This window comes from Triticum dicoccoides, chromosome 3A (assembly GCF_002162155.2).
Source record: "Triticum dicoccoides isolate Atlit2015 ecotype Zavitan chromosome 3A, WEW_v2.0, whole genome shotgun sequence".
Lineage (NCBI taxonomy): Eukaryota > Viridiplantae > Streptophyta > Magnoliopsida > Poales > Poaceae > Triticum > Triticum dicoccoides.
The window spans coordinates 634,924,243-634,947,909 of NC_041384.1; the positions used below are offsets into that span (position 1 = coordinate 634,924,243).

The 23,667-nt window shown below is 45.4% G+C and overlaps 1 protein-coding gene across 4 annotated transcripts; it reads left to right on the forward strand.

Moving 5' to 3' along the window:
- The first annotated feature begins 1,121 nt into the window (after nt 1-1,121).
- Nucleotides 1,122-9,381, forward strand: LOC119269768 (putative 1-phosphatidylinositol-3-phosphate 5-kinase FAB1D). 4 transcript variants are annotated; one of them, XM_037551692.1, is made up of 13 exons: nt 1,123-1,510; nt 2,446-2,739; nt 2,845-3,105; nt 3,178-3,796; nt 3,882-4,026; nt 4,128-4,478; nt 5,272-5,949; nt 6,037-6,356; nt 6,439-6,565; nt 6,652-6,819; nt 6,906-8,267; nt 8,358-8,618; nt 8,730-9,381. In XM_037551692.1, the coding sequence occupies exons 2-13, from the start codon at nt 2,487-2,489 to the stop codon at nt 8,967-8,969; spliced, it is 4,785 nt and encodes a 1,594-aa protein (XP_037407589.1). In that variant the 5' UTR covers nt 1,123-1,510; nt 2,446-2,486; the 3' UTR covers nt 8,970-9,381. The 4 variants fall into 4 exon arrangements, with proteins under 4 accessions (XP_037407587.1, XP_037407585.1, XP_037407588.1 ...); XM_037551690.1 differs by having other exon boundaries at nt 1,122-1,514; nt 2,845-3,796; XM_037551688.1 differs by having other exon boundaries at nt 1,122-1,510; nt 2,845-3,796.
- The last annotated feature ends 14,286 nt before the right edge of the window (nt 9,382-23,667 follow it).

The following is a 23,667-nucleotide window of genomic DNA, read 5'->3' on the forward strand; positions in this document are numbered from 1 at the left end:
ATAATGACGTGAAAAATGACTGATTACGCCTAAATAAAGGAACACATACCGTCCGTCCTTTGAGCCCGAGCGGCGACAGTAAATTAGGAAATCATGAGCGCGATGATACAAACATTATTGTCCATTCAAGAACATAAATACCATGCATTATTGCTAGAAGTTAACCCTTTTTGTTAACTGTTAAGATAACCTTTTTCACACTAAGAGACTCTGTCCGTGTGCTATTGCATACCACAACTGTTGGTATTTTACTCATGATGTAGCTTACCTGTGGCCAGAGTGGGCGTGGACGCCACCTCGACTCTCCTTTAGGCTTTTGGTCCCTTATAAGATCATGCTCAAGCTCCACTGACGATACCATGCATATCTGTCAGATGTCTCATCCGCCCATCCCAAACGGCATCCGCATCACGACAGCAACAACCCCCCTCCCCCTCCCCTGCCCCAAGCCTCCTTGTGGCCTTCCTCGCCGAACATTTGTTAGAACACATCTGTCACGGACTACCTCACCGCTGGCATCCATACACACAACCACGCAACAACTGGAGTGCCAACAAAGTGCATCACAAACGCGAGGCAGGTGATACAATCATACAAAAACATATAATGACGTGAAAAATTACCGATTACGTCTAAACAGGGGAACACACACCGTCCGTTCTTTGGGCCCGGGCGGCGACAATAAATTAAGAAATCGTGAGCGTGACGATACAGACATTATTGCTCATTCAATAACATAAATACCACATATTATCGCTAGACTAGAAGTTAACCTTTTCTTTCCTGTCAAGGGTTCGTTCCCCCTAAAAGGAGACTAGTTCATTAAAAAAATGCTAAAAAAATATATCAAATCAAAACTGACAATGCATCGCATTAGGCACCCGTGAAAGGTACACGAAACCACCGAGACCGCTGCCAAACGTGTCAGCGGTAACTTGAGCGACCGGGGGTCCCTCCCGTCTACCCATCCGAACCAATAATTCAAACTGGCGCCTGAGATCGCACGGCTAGGCCGAGCAGAGAACACCTGCACACCCACACCACCGCCAGGAATACGCTTTCGTGCGCCCGCTGGTAATCCCCCCCTGTCGACGCCACCACCCGGATCCAGTTCATACGTAGCACCGCCACCAGCACCACGCGGGGACCATTTCGCCTGCCATGTCACGCGCGCACTGCCTCCGACGCGTTCGCGCTATATAAACAGCTCACCACCCAGTCCCACCACCCTGTTTCCTCCTCCCCCAATCTATTCTCCCCCCGCTCCGAATTCCTAGTCGCGACAATCCCACCCCCAGATCGAGAGCTCCGGCAGATTTCGCGGCGGCCGGCCGACCCGTCCGTCCCTCTCTCCGTCCGTCCCTCCCCGCGCGTCGTCGGCGGCCTCGCCCTCCGCCCGCGGGTCGGCGGCGCGCCGCGGGTGTTTTCTGCGCGCGCGCGGGCGTGTGCGTCCCTGTCTGACGGATTCCCCCGGGGTGGATTTTCCGATCAGGATGCCTTCTCCCCGCCCGTACGTAAGCTTCCGATGCCCTGGGCTTTTCCCTGATCGGGTGGGTTTTATCGGGGTGCCTGTTTGACGGCGCCAAGCAATCGCGGGCCCGTCGATTCCTGCGAGGAGCTCCTCCGGCGATCGCGAGGCATTTGTTTTTTTGTTTGTTTCGCTGTTCGTTAGTTGCCGCCGTAGGCTTGCGCCGCCCGCCGTCTCCGTAGCCCTTGCGTGCTCCCCGGCCGTCGGGCTCCGCCTCGACGCCCGCCACCTCTCTCCTGCCGCCGACAGTCATTGAGCGTTGCTGTGCCGCCGGCTTAGTTTTTTTTACCAGAGTTGCGTGTGCTGCGTCCGGAGGTCAGGGGCCGAACATTTGGATGCATCCGTAAGTCTATGGTCTTAATAAGAGTATTATACTTGACGACATGATAGGTGAACTACATGTGGACTTGGTGCTTTCCACTGTATAGATTATTTGGCGTCTGGCTACTCCTGTTGGGACAATCGGTGTCCTTCAAGGGACACCTGTTTTTGGAGCTTTTTAGTTTAGTTGCCCATGTTCTTAGAATCCTAGTAGTACCTATTATTTTCGGGAGTACTGTACACTATTCAAATTTATTCTGTATTATTTTCGGATGTTACATGAGCTTAGTGGTGCGACTTTGTAGAATCCACTGGTTGTTATTATATTGACACAGTAACTTATTTTGCACTATCTCTGTAATTCTGGTGTGTCCTCTGAACTTCTGCTTCCAAATCCCCAATTTACGCTGGAACTTATAAACCAATGTACAACTAGACAAGCTCAATGCGAATGACTGGAGATTCTTGTAGTGCTGACCTGGATATTTGTAAAATTCTTAGATTGCTGTGATGGATATTATATATTTCTATGTATGCGTGGTCCCTTCAGTTTCGGGACTAGCAGTCAAGATGATTCAGGGTTATTATATTTGCAGGTGGTCATATTTTTTGCTTGATAATCTGGTAAATCTGTGTCATGAGTAAAATGTGTCATGCAGTTGAATCAGAAGAGGCAACCATGGATGGGGAAAATAACGTCCTTACCTGTAGTGATTCTTGCTGGTACAAGTGTAGCCATGGTATTGATTCATCAGGGACAAATGGTGAGATGGAATGGCTGAGCATGCAGACAAGCTCTTGTGGCACTCCTTACAGCACTCCTTACGGCTCTCCCCGTTTTAGCAGAGGAAGTTCTTCTTCCAGCTTTGCTAGTTGCTTTTCAAGCTTTGGTAAGTTTCTGTGCACCATTCTCTTATAGCTAAAATACTACCACTTCTATCATTCTGATTATTTGTTAACTTAACCTAACTATATTTATGCTCCTTATTTCTCAGGTGGCTCCCTCATGGATACTGACTCTGAAGAGGAAATTGAGCTCCTAGATACCGGCCAACTTCATCCTGATATCTTTGTCAGTGATGAATTTATGGAGCAAGGAGAAGAGAATCTAGTAAAAGAGGAAGAATGTGAACCCAGTCATACTACTGTATTCAATGGTGGTGCTAATATTCCCATCCCGGCTGACCAAAATATTCTATCTAGTCAAACGCAGTTGGAGACTGATCAAGGTGCCACCAAGGAAAATTTTGATGCCGGTAATGTCATCTTGGACACAAATGTATCTTCGGAACCTGATCGAGATATCCTGACCAATGATCAACTTACAGGAACACAATATGGTGAGGAGGTTACTAGCCTTCCCATGCCAGGAGGTGAAATAGTTCCGTTGAATGAGCAAGTTATGGATCAGGTTGACAGTAATAAGGAAAATACTATAGTTTACAACAACATATTGAATGCTGAGTCAGGCATGAAAGCAGATGCTGACTCTGAGAATGGAATTGACTGCCTTTATCCACTAGTTTTGCCCAGTTTTGAGACAGACCCTCTCATTTGGTTACCACCAGACCCAGCAAATAAGGAGGAGGATGTTGATACTCTTGCTAATCCCGATGATGATAGTGACAATGACACTAAGTGGGGTCAGTCAAGTTTGAATCTTAGCTTTGACGAGGAAGGAAGCAATAATAGCCGTGAAGATCAATTGCAGAAAGCAATGTCAGAAGTTATGAATGGGCAATTCAAGATCCTTGTTAGTCGTTTTTTGGCTGCTGAAGGATTCTCCTTGTCTGATGGAGCAACCGACAATATCTGGCTTGATATTGTTGCTTCGTTATCGTGGCGTGCTGCCTTACTCGTCAAGCCTGATGACAATATGGGAAATGCAATGGATCCAGGGTTGTATGTAAAGGTGAAATGCATAGCTTCAGGATCTTGCCAGCAGAGGTAACGTGCTAGCGTTCCTCCTCGTACTGCTCATTTTGTTGCCTTATGATGCCTCAACTCTGTACTCACTCTCTTTCTTTGATAGTGAAGTGATCAACGGTCTTGTTTTTAAGAAGACCGCCGCACATAAGCAGATGCGTGCCAACATTAAGCATCCTAAACTGTTGATTCTTAAGGGTGACATTGGTCAATTTTCCACCGGGCTATCATCAATGAATTCAATGAAACAGGTCTGCATGCATGCTCTTAGTTAAATTTATTTATGTTACAGAGTTACAGTATCATATGATAAAGAAAATTTACAAAATTCCCATTCACCATCATTGACCAGGAAAGCGAGCAGTTGGAGAAAACTCTCAGCGATATGATAGGCAAATGCCGGCCGGATGTTATATTGGTGGAGAAAGCGGTTTCACGAAATGTAAATGAATATGTTCAGAAACAAGGAGTTACCTTGGTTAGTGACATGAATATCCATCGCCTGGAAAGAATCGCTCTTTGTACTGGTTCTCCAATCATCTCATTGCAGGATGTTCGTACGAAAACTAACCTTATTAAGCAGTGTGAATCTGTCAATTTCAAAAAATTTGTTGAGGAGCATAATCTAACTGTAGAAGATGGAAGGAGGTCACCCAAAACATTTTTATTTCTAGAAGGTTTTCCGAAACCTATGGGATGCACAGTATGTCTTCTTCTTTTTCCTTATTTTTATGTCATCTTTCCTCTTTCTGCTCTGCAATTTTAACTTTGTGTTTTTTTACTTCATAAAATAATTCTTGATGTCTATATGTTACTACCTCCTTTTTGGTTTAAAAGGCCCACGTGCATCGCTAGATAATTTGACCAATGTAACACGAGTAATATATCACAAAAATATACCATTAGAAAAACTTCAAATGTTATATCTTCTGATGGTATAATTTTTATGACATATACAATTTGTATTATATTGGTCAAATTGTTGATCTAGGGATACGTCTGGTCCTTTTTAACCGGAAAGGAGGGAGTAGACAATTCATTTTATGATCATTATTAGGACTGCGTTGAAGCGTTTGTGTCTGAGACTGAGACAGCGCTATTCTTCTTTCTCTCTATATATTGTCTCCTTTTTGGTAACTTAGAATAATCTAGCCTTTTTCTTCTGTTTCTCGGTGGTTTGTACTTTCGCTTTCTAAAGCTTTTTCTTCTAATAGAAAATGACATACATTTAGGGGTGTGTTCGAGAAAGAAAGTACTAAGTTGCTCATGATGCTGCTGGTAACACCATTATTCTGTTTGTTTGCATAGTATTGAATTGGAAATTCGGAATGCATGAGCAAGGGTAATTTATTTCATTGAACCTTATATATAGCGAAGTGCACAGAGTACACATTTTTGCTCCTTGGTTGTGCTAACATTTCCATTTGTGTTCAGTATCCTATATTGTGTGATCTTTTATTTTTGCTCTTTCTGATTAGCTTGAACTTCTCTTGTAGATATTGCTAAAAGGATCAACAAGTGAAACATTGAAGAAGATTAAGCGTGTTCTCCATTTCACTGTCTTTGCAGCTTACCATTTGATCCTTGAAACATCATTTTTCACCGACCAAAGATCATTTATAACCGAAAAAAATGCTTCCCGTAAAGAGGACTGTTTAAAAATCGATTCACAGCTACATTTTCCTGGTAGCACTTGTGATGAGCAGTATGCTAATATGGAGGAGTTAGCCGACACTAAAAACTCCATGTCGCAGCATCTTCATGATTCCGAAATTAAGAATTCCAGAGATTCCGACAGCCAATGTATTCAGTCTAATTCATCGAGGACTGATCCAGATCCCTCGACAGATATTATTGGGGACATCTCATATATCAGCTCTGCTGAGTCAACTTCAGGTGATGGGTTTGATGGGTCAAATATTGCTGCTGCTCCAGAAAAATTAAATACGCATAAAAAAGAAGCATCTGGCAAGAAATTTAAAGAAACTTTTGATGATGGAACGCACACGGGGACTAGCACTTCTCTAAATCCTCAGACCATACTAATTTCGATGTCCAGCCAAAACATCAGGAATAAAGCAGTTTGTGAGCAGAGTCATCTTTCCAGGATAACTTATTATGGGAATTGTGACACATCTCTTGGGATGCATTTGCAAGATACTTTACTTAATGAGGTCATACATCTTAATTCTTGTTATATTAATTTAACAAATCATTCATTGGCTTTAATTATGCGTCAGTAACATGTAGATTACTTGCAGAAGCACAATTGCTTATCATGTGGTGAGCCTCCAGAAGCTCACATGTACTCTTACACCCACCATGATGGTACCCTCACTGTTCTTGTGAAAAGCCTTCCATTGGAGGAAGCACTTTCTGGTGAGGGTCAAAGAAGAATTTGGATGTGGACCAGGTGCTTGAGATGCAGTGGTATGCCCACACCGAGGGTTATAATATCTTCCTCTGCACGCAACCTCTCGTTTGCGAAGTTTTTGGAACTCAGTTTCTCAACACATTCTTCTGCTAAGAAGCTGTCAACATGTGGGCATTTGCTGCACAGGGACTGCCTACGTTTCTTTGGGTAAATTTTAGCAGGATGTTCCGACGTAAACATAGAAGTTCATTTCCAAAATGATATCACTAAAAATTTCTTGCTCTTGCAGATTGGGATCCAAAGTTTCTGTGTTCAGATACTCATCTATTGAAATATATTCCGCTACTAAGCCACCAATGACTTTGCAGTTCCATAACCCAAACAGAAAAGATTGGCTCGATGTTGAAGTTAAGAGTGTGCGTTTCTACAAATATTTTGCTGCAGCCGTACATTTTTATTTAGCTAAATCATTCCTCATCTTAACATACTTCTATGCTTGAAGGTCCTTGCTGAATGGAAGCTACTCTTCTCTGAAATTGAAAACACTATACAAGGCTTGAAATCAAGATACTCTGGTGAAGCCATGGGGAAGAACACAAACAGTTCAGCATATGAGGGAATATTTTTGGAAGTCGGTAGTATGCTTGCACAAGAAAGGAACGTACTTGAGGTAAGCCTATTGTTTTCTCTAGGTTGATTCTTCTCCTGATCCAAGGGTTGAGTTTTTGACATGTTAATATATCTTCTATATACTAGGTTTCTCTGAAGGCATTTGACCACATTGCAAGGCCTGAGACTTGTGCTCACGAGATCCTTAGCTTGAACTGGCTGTATCAGCAACTTCTTCTTGGATTCTATGTTTGGGATGTCCGTTTGTATCATCTTCTTCAGTACATTAAACTTGATGGCGCATCTTCAGACAATTCTAACCACAAAAGCATATCGGAGAATGAGCTGAGTTCTAAAAATATTTCCGTACCCATACATGGGGACACACTATCTGTCCTGAATATTGGAGTGGAAAGACTGGAAGCAACTATAAATTCTTCTGACGATGTTGACAATTCTCGTGGTGGCATAATTTCAGAGAAGGATCAGCTTACTGAGAAATCACCAATTAAAGAGCTTGGGTCTTCTCCAGGTGAGGTTGATGAAAATGGGTCACATCAAAATGTGTTACCAGTTAAGAATGATGAACACCCTGCACCAGCCAGAGGCAATGAAATTTACCCTATTGCCATGCCAAGTAAACATTTGCCTGTATTGCAAAACTTGTTGGATTTCATGAGTGATGACACAAGAGAATGGGTCTGGAATAAGTTGAGTCACTTGGAAATGGGATACAAGAAAGAAATTGAAACTGGCGATTTGAATAAGTTCCATCTCATCAACAAATACACCCCAACTTCTTCATCACTGACACAACTCAAATGTCAAATGAATTTGATGCATTTTGTAGCTGGCCCCTGTGGTAATATTTTGTCAATTGTTGAGGAAGAGATATCTAGCATCATTGCTTATGCACTGGCTATATCTGAAGACCAAGGAATTTATTCTGAAGCTGCATTTGAAAAGGATGAACTTTTATCTAGAAGAAAGCTTGATAAGGTTGCACCTAGCAACTTGGCCAGAGGTACCTCTATGCCGTCATCAGTTATCTCTTCGAAGGAGTCTTTAGAAAAGGATCATAGCCTATTAAACAACACATCGTCATTATCATATGAGGAATCAACATCTGGATTTTATGATTCATTTCTGTCAGCATTAAAAGATATGCATCCTGAAATTTGTCTGAATAGTGAAAAGCTAGGTTTGAAGAGCAAATACACTGTGGTTTCTGTATATGCAAGGCAATTCTATGAGCTTCGGAAGATATGTTGCCCATCCGAGCTTGTGTATATTTCATCCATAAGCCGTTGTAAACTATGGAATGCACAAGGTGGTAAGAGCAATGCTTTTTTTGCGAAATCAATGGATGACAGATTTATCATAAAAGAAATCAAGAAAACAGAGTTTGACTCGTTCTTAAAATATGGTCTTGAATATTTCAAGCATTTTAGTGAATCTCAAGTCTCAAGTAACCCTACTTGCCTTGCAAAAATTCTGGGAATATATCAGGTACAGAATGAATTTTCTGCAAAGCTCTACCCTGTTAATGCTCGCACTATTAATTGTTTATGTTCTAATTATCTCTAACCACTATTGTAGGTCAAAGAAATTAGGAATGGCAAGGAGGCAAGGACTAGTTTCATGATTATGGAGAATCTTTTATTTGGCCGTAACATACTGCGTAGATATGATCTGAAGGGTGCTCTTTTCTCACGATATGTTGCTGATTCAACAAATCCAGAAAGTGTACTGTTGGATCAAAATTTTATTGAAGACATGCGTACCATGCCTATCTACATTAAAGGAAAAACCAAAAACTTCATGGAACGTGCTCTTTGGAATGATACATCCTTTCTATGTGTAAGTATGCCTATATTCCTGCAAATAGTTTTCGTTGAGTTCATATGCATTTGGGCGTATGCCCATTACGTTGGCTGTGAAGCTCACAAGTTGTGTTTCTTGTGTTTCCAGAACATGAATGTCATGGATTACTCCTTGTTTGTTGGAGTGGACAAACAGAAGAAGGAACTTGTATTCGGGATAATTGATTACTTGAGGCAGTATACCTGGGACAAACAACTGGAGTCGTGGGTGAAGACATCGCTTGTTGTCCCCAAGAATCTATCTCCAACAGTAATCTCTCCGAAGGAGTATAAATTAAGATTCAGGGCATTTATGTCTCAGTACTTCAAATCAGTTCCAGATGGTTGAGCCTCGAGGCGTGATCCTTTGTGATGTTGGTGCCTGAACCTATAGTGAACTCTTGAGTATGGTGCATGCTGCCATGGTACTTGTCTTACTGGAAAATATGGTTGAGTCCATGTTTAGCATGCCAACAGCGTCTTATATATGTGTTCAGTGTTAAGTTTCGTTCTGTTCATATTTGTGGTGTGTGTATGATTGTCGATATTGCTTCTCGGCTGGTGTACATATCATTAGGACTTGAGATACCCGCAAAAAGGTCAATGAATGGTGATTGGCATGCACATACCTGAAGAAATGATCTTTGTTGATGATCCTAGGGTGGAAAATGTGTAATCAAATTTTGAAATTGGGAATAGATGCTGGTAATAAAACTGTCGAAAATGACACTCGGAATGCGCAGGGTAGCCGCGCATCTTTCCATAGTGTGAAAGTTTGAGGCTTCTATGTTTTACTTACTTTGTTTAAGCAATGACTGGTAATTTGTGTCTACGAATTTCCATTAGTTGGTCGAGCCTTCTTTTACTACTAATGTTAACGTTTTTAAAATCTTTTCAGCCATTTATTAAATAATACTAGTATATCATTGCTTCAACAATCCGTTAATTGCTAGAAGATGGTTTAGTTATTAGATGTGTGTAACCCATATGTACATGAGATTGTTTCTATTAGGTGAACTATGGTGTGCATTAGCGAACCTGAACAATTTCACTTAAATAAAAGAATGGGGACATAATGCAAGAATTACGAATCATAGTAGAAGACACTTGCACCAGAAAGAATAAGGGAAACCGATACAAAATCGGAAAGTGAGCAATGTCTAGACTACGACCAGGGGAGGGGGCGGCTAAAGTAAAAGGTATATAGTCTGCATGTTCATATTAAAATTAGGCGTCTTGCTATTAAGACTACACAAAGAAACACCTCCCTGTTTGCCCAACGGACACTCTACACCTTAAGCTAGGATTGTCACTGGCACCGTTGAATAGCATCACGCACCACTGAGATCACATCGCGACACCAGGGGTGATGATGTCACCGAAGGGCAATGTTCCATCAAGATGACAGATCTGTTCCATACACTATCGAAATGAAATAGCGAACAGTTAGAACGGGGTGGATAGAGTACTTAGGGAATCTCCAACGATATGCATGAAAACAGACACACCAAATATGCATGGACGTGTCCGCGGACGGCTTTAGGGGAGCCGACCATCCAACCCAGTGCGTCAAATAAAAACTGACATGACATTAGTATTAGTATTGGGAACTTTTGCATAGCAAAAGTTAAGGGTTTAAACCGACCATAGTCTAAATCTTCACCGGCCATGGGCACATCCATGTCCCATGTCCTTGTGGGGACCACACTTTAGCTGATCAAAGTCATCTATTGTGCATGTACAGTGATCTCAAGATCAATGCTCACTTAACACAACGAATGGAATATGACTGGTTACATCCATTACATAATGATAAAGTCTTACATAAATAGAAACATTATGGTCAAGTCTTACACATCAATGCCTCATGAGCGAAACTCCAAATGAGATAGCAGCGGAAACTCCAATGATAACTTGATCCCTAACCATCATGTCTTATCCCTACAGGCATTCTGACTGGGAGGTGTCCTAATTCGCAGGGGCGTCGTCAACAAACTCATCTTCTAGAAAGAAATCCTCCATGCCTGACCAAGTTAATAGCCAGGGACAACAATGCTAGATGAGTATTTTGAATGTACTCGCAAGTAACCCACAAAAGAGTGATAACAGAATATTCATGCAGGGTTGAGTACAAAGAAAGGGTGCTTCTATACTATATTTCATTATCTGCGGAAAGCAATATTTGGACACATGTGAGCCTATCAATTTTGCAAAACAATTTTAAAGCATCTAAGTATGACCCTATGGGTCAATGTTCTTACTCTGAATCCAACCAATAATATATATTCATGATTCACCATAATCCAAATTCCCCATTCATACTATCATCAAAATCCAACATCCTCATAATCAAGTTCCATATAGGTCATTATCCCGGGACAAGGTCCACATTTAAATGGCCATTCCACTATGCATCACACCAAAAGTACCACCTACCATGAGTTTTTAAATCCAAAACACTGCACAAGTTTAGTGCGGCCTCACTAGTCGTCCTTGACCGTGGACACAGCTATTCAAATAGTTGTACACTTTGCAGAAGTTGTATACTTTACCCACAACATTCGAAATGATTATTGTATAAGCCATGGCCCAACATACTGTAGGATTGATAAGTATATCCAGAAGGGGGTGAATAGACTACTAAGATCAAGAAAGGATTCTTTTCCCAAATTTAAGTTCTTGGCAGATTTAAACTTTTCTAGCAATTATAGGAGCACCCTACACATGCATATTACTCCTATAAAGGATGTTGAAGTATCCGCTTCCTGGGAGCCTTCGTGGGTTAGAGTGCCTCCGCGCAGACCGTTTTGCGCACGCACGGTGCGGCTGACTCCCTGGGGTCCTTCGTGATGTCCAATCTGTCCGGATAACGCGCACCCGGGCAGCGTGCCTTGGGGGTCCATGATGGGCGACGGGGTCCTAAACCCAAGGTACCTAGCATAAGGGAGCCCGACCTCAACCTTAACCTAGGACCACTAGGCCCAAGGAGCATCAGGAAACCCTAAGAAGGCGAAGAAGGAGGGCGTGTTCCCCAAGATAGAGGGCGGCGGCCTTATTGATCTAATCTCCCCCCTGTGTAAACCCTAGACCTCTCATGTCTATATAAAGTGAGGCCTAGGTCCTCATTAGGGATCCAATCTAAAACTCAACTCTTGGTAGACATCTCAAACACCATTGTAATCCTCTGCACAAGGTATCCCCTCATCATGGATAACAAGACAAAGCATGATGTAGGATATTACGGGTAAATCATGTGTGCAGGCCCCATCTCGGTACTTCCGGTCTCGTCATGAGCCCTACCAAGGGATCTGATGAGAATTTGCTCCGTCAACGGGTGGGCCGCGGGCGTGGGCAAGGCCACCGGCATGTGGTGTTTTTGGCCATGCCCGCGTGCGTCTAGCACGCTGCTCGTGTGCGACGGGGAGGCCGGGCCTGCCTGTCAGCGCCTTCGGCCCCGCCGGCCTAGTTTGATCGCGACAAGTGGGTCGTACATCATGCACGCGTATGTTGAGTCGCGTGAGGGGCGGCCTTCGCCGGGTTGGTTCACTCGAACCAGCCAGGTCTTGAGTCGCACCTGCTCGTGCATGGGTCCAGCTTGTCAAGACCGTTTGCCCCGTGCCGGGTTGGTTCGCTCGCGCCAACTGTGTCCTGTGTCATGTGTATAGAGCCGGCTCGCGTGTGGGGCCATCCTGTTAGACTATTCAGTTGGGCCTGCCGGGTATGCGCGGGCATCTTGGCAGACCTACACACAGTAGGACAGGCCCCACACACGGCCACACCTGTGGGCTTTTCGGTATTTTCCTAAAGGCGGTGGAGTTTGGTGGCTGCATAAAAGGACGCCCTCCCAATGTCCGACAACCTAAATTTATTTTCCCATCTCTCTCACCCAATCTCTTCGTAACTCTCTTCGCATGTTGTAGCCGATGTAGCGCCGATGTGGGAGGGGTAGAAGAAGATGGGGAGCTCGATGGCGGGGTGGATTTGGTGGAAGTGATGTGTACGCATCAGAGGATGGCCCACGAGGAGAGCTTGACGTGTTGGCGGTGAGCTTCCTCTTTCCATCTTTCATATTGCCATCGATGCCCTCTTCCTCTCACCTCATGCCAGTTCTCTGCGGTCTGGGCTAGAACAATGGTTATTTGTGGCGAAGCCAAAGACGCTTGCTCAGGGAGAGGTGATGATGACGTTGCCATTATGCAACGTCGACCAGGTTTGTCTTCATAATGGTATATTGTGTGTGCTGGTCAGCAGATTGTGATGATTTTACCCCTTTTTTCTTAATTAATTGAGCAACTTTCTTCTTTGTGATGAATGAACCGAGTCCTAAGTGTAGAATAGTTAGTTTGGGAGAGAATCGATCGCATGCATTAGTGCCCAAAGGGCACGTATATGTACAGCTACAAAACCAGCCTATGCTTGTCCTCCAAGATCTAATCCTAGTTGAAAAGGAAAGGATAGATGTGGAGGTTTAGATAGGAAGGAAAAGATGACATGAAGAATATCCCTAATACATGCTACGTATTCTTACACCCCCGCGCAGTCGAAGCGTCATCCGAGGTGATTCCAAGACTCGATCGAAATGCTTCGAATGAATTTGTCGGAAGCCCTTTGGTCATGATGTCCGCAAGTTGATGGGCTGTCGGAACATGGACAACACGAAAGTGTCCCAAAGTTACATTCTCGCGTACAAAATGAATGTCCAATTCAACATGCTTTGTGCGGCGATGATGAACGGGGTTGGCTGAGAGGTAAACTGCAGAGACGTTCTCACAAAACACCACGGAGGCCTGATCAACAACACAATGAAGCTCAAGTAGTTGTCGAAGCCAACAACATTCAGCCACGGCATTGGCCACTGCACGGTATTCGGCCTCAGCACTCAAACGGGAAACAGTAGGTTGGCGTTTGGAAGACCAAGACACCAAAGAGTCCCCGAGATAGATGCAATATCCCGATGTAGAGCGACGAGTGTCAGGGCAGCCAGCCCAGTCAACATCAGAGTATGCAGCAAGGGCGATGGAGGGGTTGCCTATGATCCGAAGCTCGTGTGAAGTAGTGCCGCAAAGATAATGAAGCAAACGCTTTATCAATCCCCAATGAGCATCACGCGGAGCATGCATATGCAAACAAATCTGTTGAACGACATAGGCAATGTCTGGCCATGTTAAAGTGAGATATTGAAGAGCACCAGCAATGCTTCGGTCGAAAGATGCATCTGTCACAAGTTCAATGGAGGCAGACGAAACCTTGGGCTTAGTATCAACTGGCGTAGAGGCAGGCTTGCAATTGGACATAGCAGCGCGATCAAGAATCTCCTCAGCATATCTCTCTTGATAAAGAAAGAAACCAGAGGCCGTGCAACGAACGGCAACACTAAGGAAAAAATGAAGAGGGCCCAGATCCTTCATCTTGAATTCCGCGCTGAGAGAAGTAATGACCATCCGAATAAAATCTATGGAGGAAGCTATGAGGACAATGTCATCAACATAAAGTAGCAAATAGGCCATGTCCGAACCACGACGAAGCATGAACAGTGAGATGTCTGAAAGGGCCGAAGTGAACCCAAGGCGCCCAAGAAAATCACCGATGCGCGTGTACCAAGCGCGAGGAGCCGTTTGAGCCCATAAAGTGATTTGGACAGCAGGCAAACATGCTTAGGGTTGGCGGCACCAATGAACCCCGTAGGTTGAGCACAGTAGACACGCTCATGTAGAAGTCCATGAAGAAAAGCATTGGATACGCCCAACTGATGTACCGGCCAGTGGCGAGAGGCGGCAAGATGCAAACCGTGCGAACTGTGGCAGGTTTAACAACAGGACTAGAAGTCTCACCGAAGTCTATGCCAGCACGTTGTGTGAATCCTCGAACAACCCAACGTGCTTTGTAGCGATCCAAGGAGCCATCGGGTTTGAGTTTATGCCGAAATACCCATTTGCCGGTGACGATGTTAGCACCACGAGGTCGAGGCACAAGAGTCCAAGTGCGGTTGGCCTGCAAAGCATCATACTCGTCTTGCATGGCAGACCGCCACGTGGTATCACGGAGGGTCGCACGAGCCGATGTGGGAAGCGGCGATGGCATGATCGTGGCGACATGAGCATCCTCAAGGCGACGGCTGGGCTGTAGTAGACCACGGCGGGCACGAGTGGTCATCGTGTGAATGGAGACGTCGGAGGGACGGAGCCATGGGGCAACACTCGTGGTGCAACTAGGGCTGCCGGCGGTAAAGAAGCAGCGAGCTCGATGGCAGGGCCGGAGGAAGCCATGGAAGAAGACGACGAGTTGGGCGTGGCTGCTGGGGAGTCGTGGAAGACAGCAGCCGCTGCGTCGAGACTGGCTGCCGTGGCAGCCGAACTAGGCGAGGCTGGAGCTGCACCCGAAGAAGGGGCTGCCATGGCACCAGAATTCGCTGCCATAGCAGCCGAACTGGTACCCATGGTAGAGGGGCTTGGCATCCTGGCAGGAGAGGTAGCAGCCGTAGTGGCCGCCGATGGGGATGCAGGGGCGGCCACAAACTGGACTCCCAGCGACCCGTGGAGCGGGCGGCGGGTCACGATGGCGAGGGGCTAGTGGCACGCGGAACACCACAACGTTAGCTTGAGAGATCGAAGCTAGTGATGACGGCAACTCCTGCGGCATGGTCCTGAAAGGAAAAAACGCTCTCGTCAAAAACAACATGGCGTGATGTTAGCACACGGCGACTGACCGGATCATAGCAGCGGTATCCACGGTGATCAGGAGGGTAACCAAAGAAAATACAAGCGAGAGGTTGAGGTGAGAGTTTATGAGGAGCGGTGGAAGTGGTGTTTGGGTAACATAGACAGCCAAAGACTCGAAGATGAGAATAATCAGGTGGTGAACCAAAGAGAAGTTAGTGAGGAGGAAGATTGTTTCGTGGCCGACAAGGTCGAAAATTAAGAATATAGGTGGCGGTGTTGAGTGCTTCAGCCCAAAACCTAGGAGGCATGTGAGCATGAAATAATAGAGTGCAGACACTATCATTCAAGGTGCGAAGTATTCGTTCAGCACGACCGTTTTGTTGTGATGTGTAAGGACATGTGAGACGTAGATGGATGCCGTGCTGTGCAAAAAAGTTGCGTGAAGCATGATTATCGAACTCATGACCATTGTCGGTTTGAAAAGCTATGATATAGCGTTGAAATTAGGTGGCAACAAAAGCATGAAAACGAGAGATAGTAGGAAACACGTCCAATTTGCGGCGCAAAGGAAAAGTCCAAACGTAGTGAGAATAATCATCTAGAAAAATAAGATAATATTGAAAACCCGAAACACTTGTTATAGGAGACGTCCAAACATCGCAATGAACAAGAGCAAAAGGAAAGCTAGCTTGACTATCTGATTGTTTGAAAGGTAGATGAACGTGCTTCCCCAATCTACAAGCATGACACGTTGTAGGGGGTGATTTATTACAAGTAAAATCAAAAGAAGATATAGTCCTAGAGAGAGCATCATGTCCCGGGTGGCCAAGGCGTTGGTGCCAAAGGTCGGTGGTGCCGGCAAGGAGAGCTTGAGGTCCGGCGACATGAGGATAGAGGTCGTTGTCGCTATCACATCGGAGAATCACCGCGCGGGAACGATGATCCTTGACAGAAAAACCAAGATCATCAAATTCAACGTTAACAGGATTGGTACGAGTTAAAAGACGAACAGAGATTAGATTTTTAATAAGATTAGGAGTAACTACGACATCACGTAATGAAAGTGGGAAAGAGGAAGTGGGGAGAGAGGTGTTCCGACGTGAGTGATGGGGAGGGAGTCTCCGTTGCCGAAGATGACAGAGGAAAAGTTAAGAGGAGGGGAAGGAAGAAGAGAGGATACCGGGATCGCTAGTCATGTGGGCAGTCACGCCTGTGTCAAAAAACCAGTTGGAGCCGCCTCCGCCGGCACCACCCTGCTGCAAGGAGAGGTTGTTGAGGGCGGCATGAAGCTGCGTCTGGTCCCATGCAGGGGGCTGGAGCAGCATGGACGGTGGGGGGAAGCCGTTGTAGACCGGAGGACCGTTGTAGCCTTACTGCCAGAGATGAGCAGTGTATGCCTGCGGGGTGGACACACCAGGGCGCGGGCCAAGGAGACCAGCGTCGGGTGCACGCCAGTTGGGTGGCCAGGCCTGGAACATACCAAACAGTGGATAGTTACCAACGGGCCAGAACGGCGCAGCCGGATCCCAGCCAGGAGCAGCGCCAGTAGCAGTGTCGAGCCCCTATTGAGGACTTGAGGCTGCTGTTGCTTCTTGCGCCCTTTGCCACGGCCACGCCCACCCGATGCAGGAGCAGGAGGCGTTGGAGAAGGCACGGGGGGACGCGTGGCCGGTGAAGCCAGCGGCGCGGAGAACCGGTTGGCGACGAGGGCCATTGCCCGGATTTGTTGAGCATGGCGAGCAAGTCGGCGTTCTTCCTGCAAAATAGCGCCGCGTGCATGGGTGAAGGTTAGACCAGCAGGGTTGATGGTGAGGGCGGCGATGCAGTGGCCGAACTCGCCGTTGAGCCCGTTGATGAAGGTAGTCAACATGTCCTGGTCATTGACTGGAGTGCCGATGTCGCGAAGTGTGTCCGAGAGACACTTGAGGCGGCTCGTGAAGGCAATGACAGAGAGATCTCCCTAGACGAGGTTGAGGAAATCACGCTTGGTGAAGATGGAGCGTTGAAGAGGATTGTCGCGGAAGAGCTCGGTGATGACGATCCAAGCGTTGGCGGCGGTGTCGAAGGGTTGGATGATGATCTCGAGTATGTCCTTGGAGACGGTGGTGTACAACCAGGAGACGATGCACTGGTCGATTTGAGCCCACTCGACGTCGCCAAAAGCCATGAGAGCGTCGACGGTGCCATCGATGTGATCAAGAAGACCAAGCTTGCGAAAAGTGAGGTTGAAGAAGGTTCGCCGGATGCAAAAATTGGACTCCTCGAAGTCAAGGATAACGGTGACATGGTTACGGATGTTTATGAGCTGGATGGCGGTGGCACTAGGAGCAGCAGGGTTGAGGGAGCTAGCAGCAAAGGGGTTGGAGGGATTGGACTCGGAGGTGTTGGGGTGGAGGCGAGGTCGCTGAACTCACCAAAGTCCATGGCGGCAGCAAGGGAGGGGTGCAGCTATGGGCAAGGTTCGGCAGTGGCTAGGGCAAGGAAGCAGCGGAAGCAAGGCACAAGACCTAGAGAAAAACTGATACCATGTAGAATAGTTAGTTTGGGAGAGAATCAATCGCATGCATTAGTGCCCTGTATATGTACAGCTACAAAACCAGCCTATGCTTGTCCTCCAAGATCTAATCCTAGTTGAAAAGGAAAGGATAGATGTGGAGGTTTAGATAGAAAGGAAAATATTACATTAAAAATATCCCTAATACACGCTACGTATTCTTACACTAAGGATTCTGTTTTTTTTAATGTATCGACCTTGAGTTTCTTAATATTCTTGTGTGGCTCAAGAGGTGCTGCAAGTAGATATGCACATAATACGGGCTTTCCCGGTTCCCTACAAAAAAAATATTTTTAACTTTTTTTAACATAGTACAGACACAAGCGCTCATATATACACGCATACACTCACATCTATGAACGCACGCACATACACCCTACCCTTATGAGAACCTTCGAGAGACTGAGTCGAGCACCAGGACTTGAACCCTAGTGGGCTGGAGATACCACTGTATATCTAACCATCCAACCACAGGTTAGTTGGCAAACATTTTTCAACTTGGTTAAGAAAAAAGACCGCTCCCTCGGGTCGATGAAGCAAACTATTTCCATTTGCTGGGAGAACCACCCCATGGTGAACTAGGCCCAATCAGCCCATTTAGTACTCCTCTCGGGCCGATCACTACTTTATAAAAAATCTAAATTCTTGCCACATTATAAAAGAAATAGCTAAAATGAATTATAACAATCAAGGTTTTTGGATGCATAAAAAAGTTACACAATTTTGTTGTAGATAATTGACATCCTGAAAGGCAAAAATTTGCTCTACAAAAAAATTCAAAAAAAATTGCGAGAAAAAAAATCAAAAAATTGTGGGTGACATATTTGATTTTTTTGAATTTATTCATGAGATGTTTCATGCCATGTCACAGTGCAAAAAAAAAGAAGCCATGTTTGTGAGAAAATGTGTTCTTTGTTTTTTTCATGGACCTACTTCATGTATAAAAGTTTATAAATTCAAAATGCCATGTGACAGTGCAAAGAAATATCTAAAGTTTGCCATCCTCTTAATAATAAAAATGCCATGTTATTAATAATAAAACTGGCATGTACAAAAACAAACTTGACTTGTGAAGATCAGGGAATAAAAATGCCTTCCTATTAATAATAAATTATCCTGTACAAAAACAAACTTGACTTGTGAACATTATAAGAAATAAAAATGTCATTTTCTTAATAATAAAATGCCATGTTATTAGTAATAAAACTGACATGTACAAAAACAAACTTGACTTGTGAACACTGAAAACAAATGTTTAAATTTGCTATGTGGCTTCAAAAAATTATAAAAAATTCTCATTTTGAATTTTTTAGATAAATTGCCATGTACCTAAGTAGAAAAAATATTGCCGTCTGCTAAAAAAGAAAAGGAAAACAAAAAAGGGACCAGGATTCGATCTCAGGTGTCCTGAGTGGAGGTTCGCGTCACTAGCTAGTGCGGTAAGCTCTAGTGTTTTGAATAGGATAACGTCGCTCTTTTGTATCATAGCGAGCGAGTTTAAAATCGTACGCGTCTCATGTTCCCTGCGCCAAGATTCATACTACAACAAAACCAACGGAAGATAGCGTGTTTGTCGGGATTGGCCCCTGACAAACGGTTGCCAGTTAACAATTCTGTAAAAAGGAAGCTTTCCAAATGACTCATTCCTGACCACACTGCATGAATAAATGGACTGGTTTTCTCGTCAGCATTCGGCACAATACGGTGAGACATGCTTCATAGTATTGGTCAGCTGTTAGGGTATCTCCAACGCGGCCTTCAAAATATCCGCATACATCTGAACCGAGCTATTCATGTAGTTTGTCGTCCAACATAAATTCCTATTTGATTGTGGACACGTCTTCTTTTTAAAAATTTCGCAAACCAGACGCAAACCAAGGGGAGGCTTGCGGGCATCTAGATCTCTACCACGTCGGACCCTAACACTACCAGCCCACTCAAATCCCCCTCCCGGGCCACTTTTCTTCCACTTCGCCATTGCTCCCTCCTTACTCTGCATCCATACCCTACTCGTTCGACGCCGCCGAAGTACCTCTTCGGTCATCACCCAGGCATTGTCGTATGTGTGAAGCCCCCATCTATACGCATGCCAGTCTTGGACTACGTCGCCATCCATGCAGGATTGGTCCACAGTCATGTACCCTCTGCCCCCTGCCGGTGCCATCCATGGTGGACACCAGTCACACCAAGCCCGATAGGTGTTCGGTAGTTGAAATTCAAATTGTCCGCTAGCTCCTCCCTTGTTTGGATTATCGACCAGGTAGGGTTGAGGTTTTTTTTTGACCTTCTTGTTGTTTCCTAGAGTAAGCACAAAGACGGGGTATTCGGTGATGAAGGATGAGTTGTTGTGCGATGCATGGAAGGTCGTATCTGCAGACTTTGTAGGCATAAGGTAAGGGGGCTCAACCGTTTTGGCAGAACGTGCATGCTTTGTTTCATGAGAAAAACACTTTGCGCCCTATGACTTGCACATGATCCATGAACGCAATGTGAAGTCACTAGCCCATCGTACACCGCCTCCAACTCCGTCATGAAGTTTTGTGGTGTGATTGCACAAGTGGAGCGAAGGTGGTCATCGGGCTCGCAAATCATTGAGATTGTAAGTTTTGCTTCTTATTACTCTACATGTTAATCAATTCATTGATTCATTTAAAGTTACAACTTGATAATCATCATGTTGTATAGCCCAGACGCGCTGTCGTGTTGTACCAAAGGACCAGGGCACGCCATTTACGTTCATACTTTTTACGGGAATTTACGTTCATACATTGTTGGACGAAACTCAAGGGTCACGGTGTGTGAGATGACATGTCCGAATTCTGACTCAAGTATCACTAAATTTGGTACCAGTGAATTTAAATAACTTGTTGAACATGCGGTTATCTCGGATGCAATTTGGACTATTGTTGCAATCGGAATATTTGCATGTTATCTATGGATGAATTATGATATTTTCTATATTTTTTGACTTTTGAGTGTTGCAGGCTTAGAAAAGAAAATCAAGGAAAAATATTTAGGGATAGAGTTGGATAATCGGCTTCCGTATCCGTGTCCACGGACAAGTCTGAACCAATCTGTGAACAAACAGTGAGTACGTTTCGAGGGTCACCGTTGAAGATGTATGGTTCAGACTCATGAGAGCATCTACAACCAGGGTCATCAAATTCGGTCCCTCAAACGCTCACAGACACGCCCGGGCGTATCCACGGGTACTGACCGGGTAGTCCTCAATTTGTGTCCCCCACATCCATACTCCTCATATCCGATACCCAATATCCATACTACTCATGCAACGTGAATATAAATTACATAGATCATTGGACAGACTATGAAACAGACATATATATATATATGCACATTTGGATCACCAAAAAATCATTGTCGGCTCTCCAAAAGCTACTCAAAGTTCACATAATCCACATATGATGGACATGTTCTAACTAGAGATATAAATAACTATAAATTAATGACGGAGACGGCAGAGATTCACCCTTCCGATCGCCGGTGCAGTTGAACGCGTCAGCGCTAGGTGGTGGATCATCGGAGTTGTCGGAGGTGGAGTTGTGGTCGTCGTCGTTGACTTCGGAGTTGTCGGAGGTGGAGTTGTGGTCGTCGTCGTCGTTGACTTCGGAGTCACCGGAGAGGACGATGAGCCCCTTCATCCGCCGGACGACCCTGGCCTGCTGCCGCTTGAGCTTGGCCACCCGAGCCGCCTCCGCCGCCTCGCGCTCCGACCGCCCATTGGCAAGCCGGAGCGCCTTCGTGTTCTTCCGACGTAAGCGGCGAACATTTGTCTCCGCCGTCATCTGCGACCAGCGGTGGACCCAAGCTAGGAGCCGCTCGTCCTCGTCGAGCTCCATGGGCAGCCCGTGGCAGCAACGCACGGACTGCTCCGCCACGTCCTTCTCCCTTGCCTGCTGCCTTTCACGGTAGGCGGCGCGTGCCTCCAATTCCGGAGTGCGCATGCAGGCCGGCGGAGCGGGCACTAGCACCCGCCGCCGCCCACACGGAGCAGTGGCTGGTGGGCGAAGGGGTTGGACGGGGGCGGAGCAGACAACGCTGCCCTTGCGGAGCTGCCCGCGGGTCGGGAGGGGACAGCTTCGTCGTCTGCGTTGCGCCAGCGCAGGAGCGGTGACGGTGCAGATCCGGAGCTGCCCCTGATGTTCACCTTCGACTGCTCCAACGCAATCCAGAGGGCCAGCTCCTCGTCAACGTCAAGGTCGGAGCCGGAGTGGCTGCCGGAGCTCGACATGTCACCGGATTGGATAGGAATTGGAGAGGAGGAGGGGACGAAACGAGAAAGGACAGTGAAGTGAGCGCTAGGGTTCGGAGAGGAAACAATTTTTTTTGTGAGGACATCGTGGGGTTGGTGGTGGGTCGGGCTGACGTGCCCGAGCAGGACCAGGCCGTCCCATATCAGCCGTACATTTGGGTTGGATATGAGTGCGCCGAACACGAACGGTCCGGACATTTGAGACCGATTTGAGGCGCCAGACTGAATTTGTTTTTTGTGACCGGCACTGACCAGAACGCCCGGTCGGCATTTGAGACGGTTTGAGGCGCCCGCTCTAGATGCTCTCAGATGCTATTGCGGTGCTAGCAGCAGTCAATGAGGAAACCATTCTGATTTCTTTTTCTTTTTGGGGGGGAGTTCTCATTTCTTGTTTTGAGTAAAACCATTCCTAACGTTGCCTGGTGTGCTAGTGCAGATACATCGAACCTGGCCCTGGCTGCCTGGTTAAGACGAATGTAAACACTATACTAGGAGTAGCATCTAGTGACTAGTGACGTGTGTGGTCGAACCTAGACTTGCTTCCTGTGCTTTGTGCTTTACCGCCGGGTCCCTTTCCACGCTTCCTCGGCGAATGACATTTGTATGGCTTTTTTCATGTCGGTACTGGAATAGTAGCAAATACTGAACGTCGACCCGACGTAAACGCGATTGGCACCGTTTCGAACGAGACAGGCTCAACACATCACAATGCCGTCGTGTTAGCAAAAATGTACTCCCTTTGTTTGAAATTATTTGTCTCAGAAATGTATATATCTAGAAATAAAATATGTCTAGATACATCCATTTCTGCAATTGCCACACTTAAGAGGCTCTATCTAAAAATGTAGGAGTTGTTTGGTTTGTGACTAATTTTGTCAAAGATTGCCACACTTAAGGTTAGGCAAATTTGACCAATTTAGATTAGTGTTTGGTTCAAGCCACACCTTAGGCAAGCTACATTTAAGCCCCGTATGATATACACATAAAAAATGTGACAAAATTTCCTTAGACTTATCAACTTGTAGCTCTTATTTTGATAAATTAATCTTAAGTAAACTTGACAAAAATGTGTGACAAAATGTGGCAGCGTTAGTCCTAGAACTAAACCGCCCCGTAGCCTTTTTCACCCCAATTGCTTAGGAACGTCATCCGAGAGGAAGCTTCCAGCGAACGTTTCACTGATCATTCACTAGGGGGCAGGCCAGGACGAACCCCCTCGATTCGCCCAAAAGGCAAAGTTAACAGTTTTTATGTAATAATAATACATTGCCATGCTTTCCATCCGCAAAAAAAAATTATTACCATGCTAAACTTCTAAAGAAAAGAAGACCGTGCGATTTAGAAAAATAAAATTGCCATGGTAAACTTTAAAATTGTCATCCTCTACTAGAACAAACAATGCCCTAACGTTGTAACGGGATATAAATATTGTAGTAAGTTAGCTTGTGATTTATCTATCAGTAATAATGCAATTGCGTAAATAAATGTTCATCAAATTTCGACTGTGAATTGCCTTATATTTAGATTAGAAATTTGGTAAGTAATTAAGGTGATTGACTAT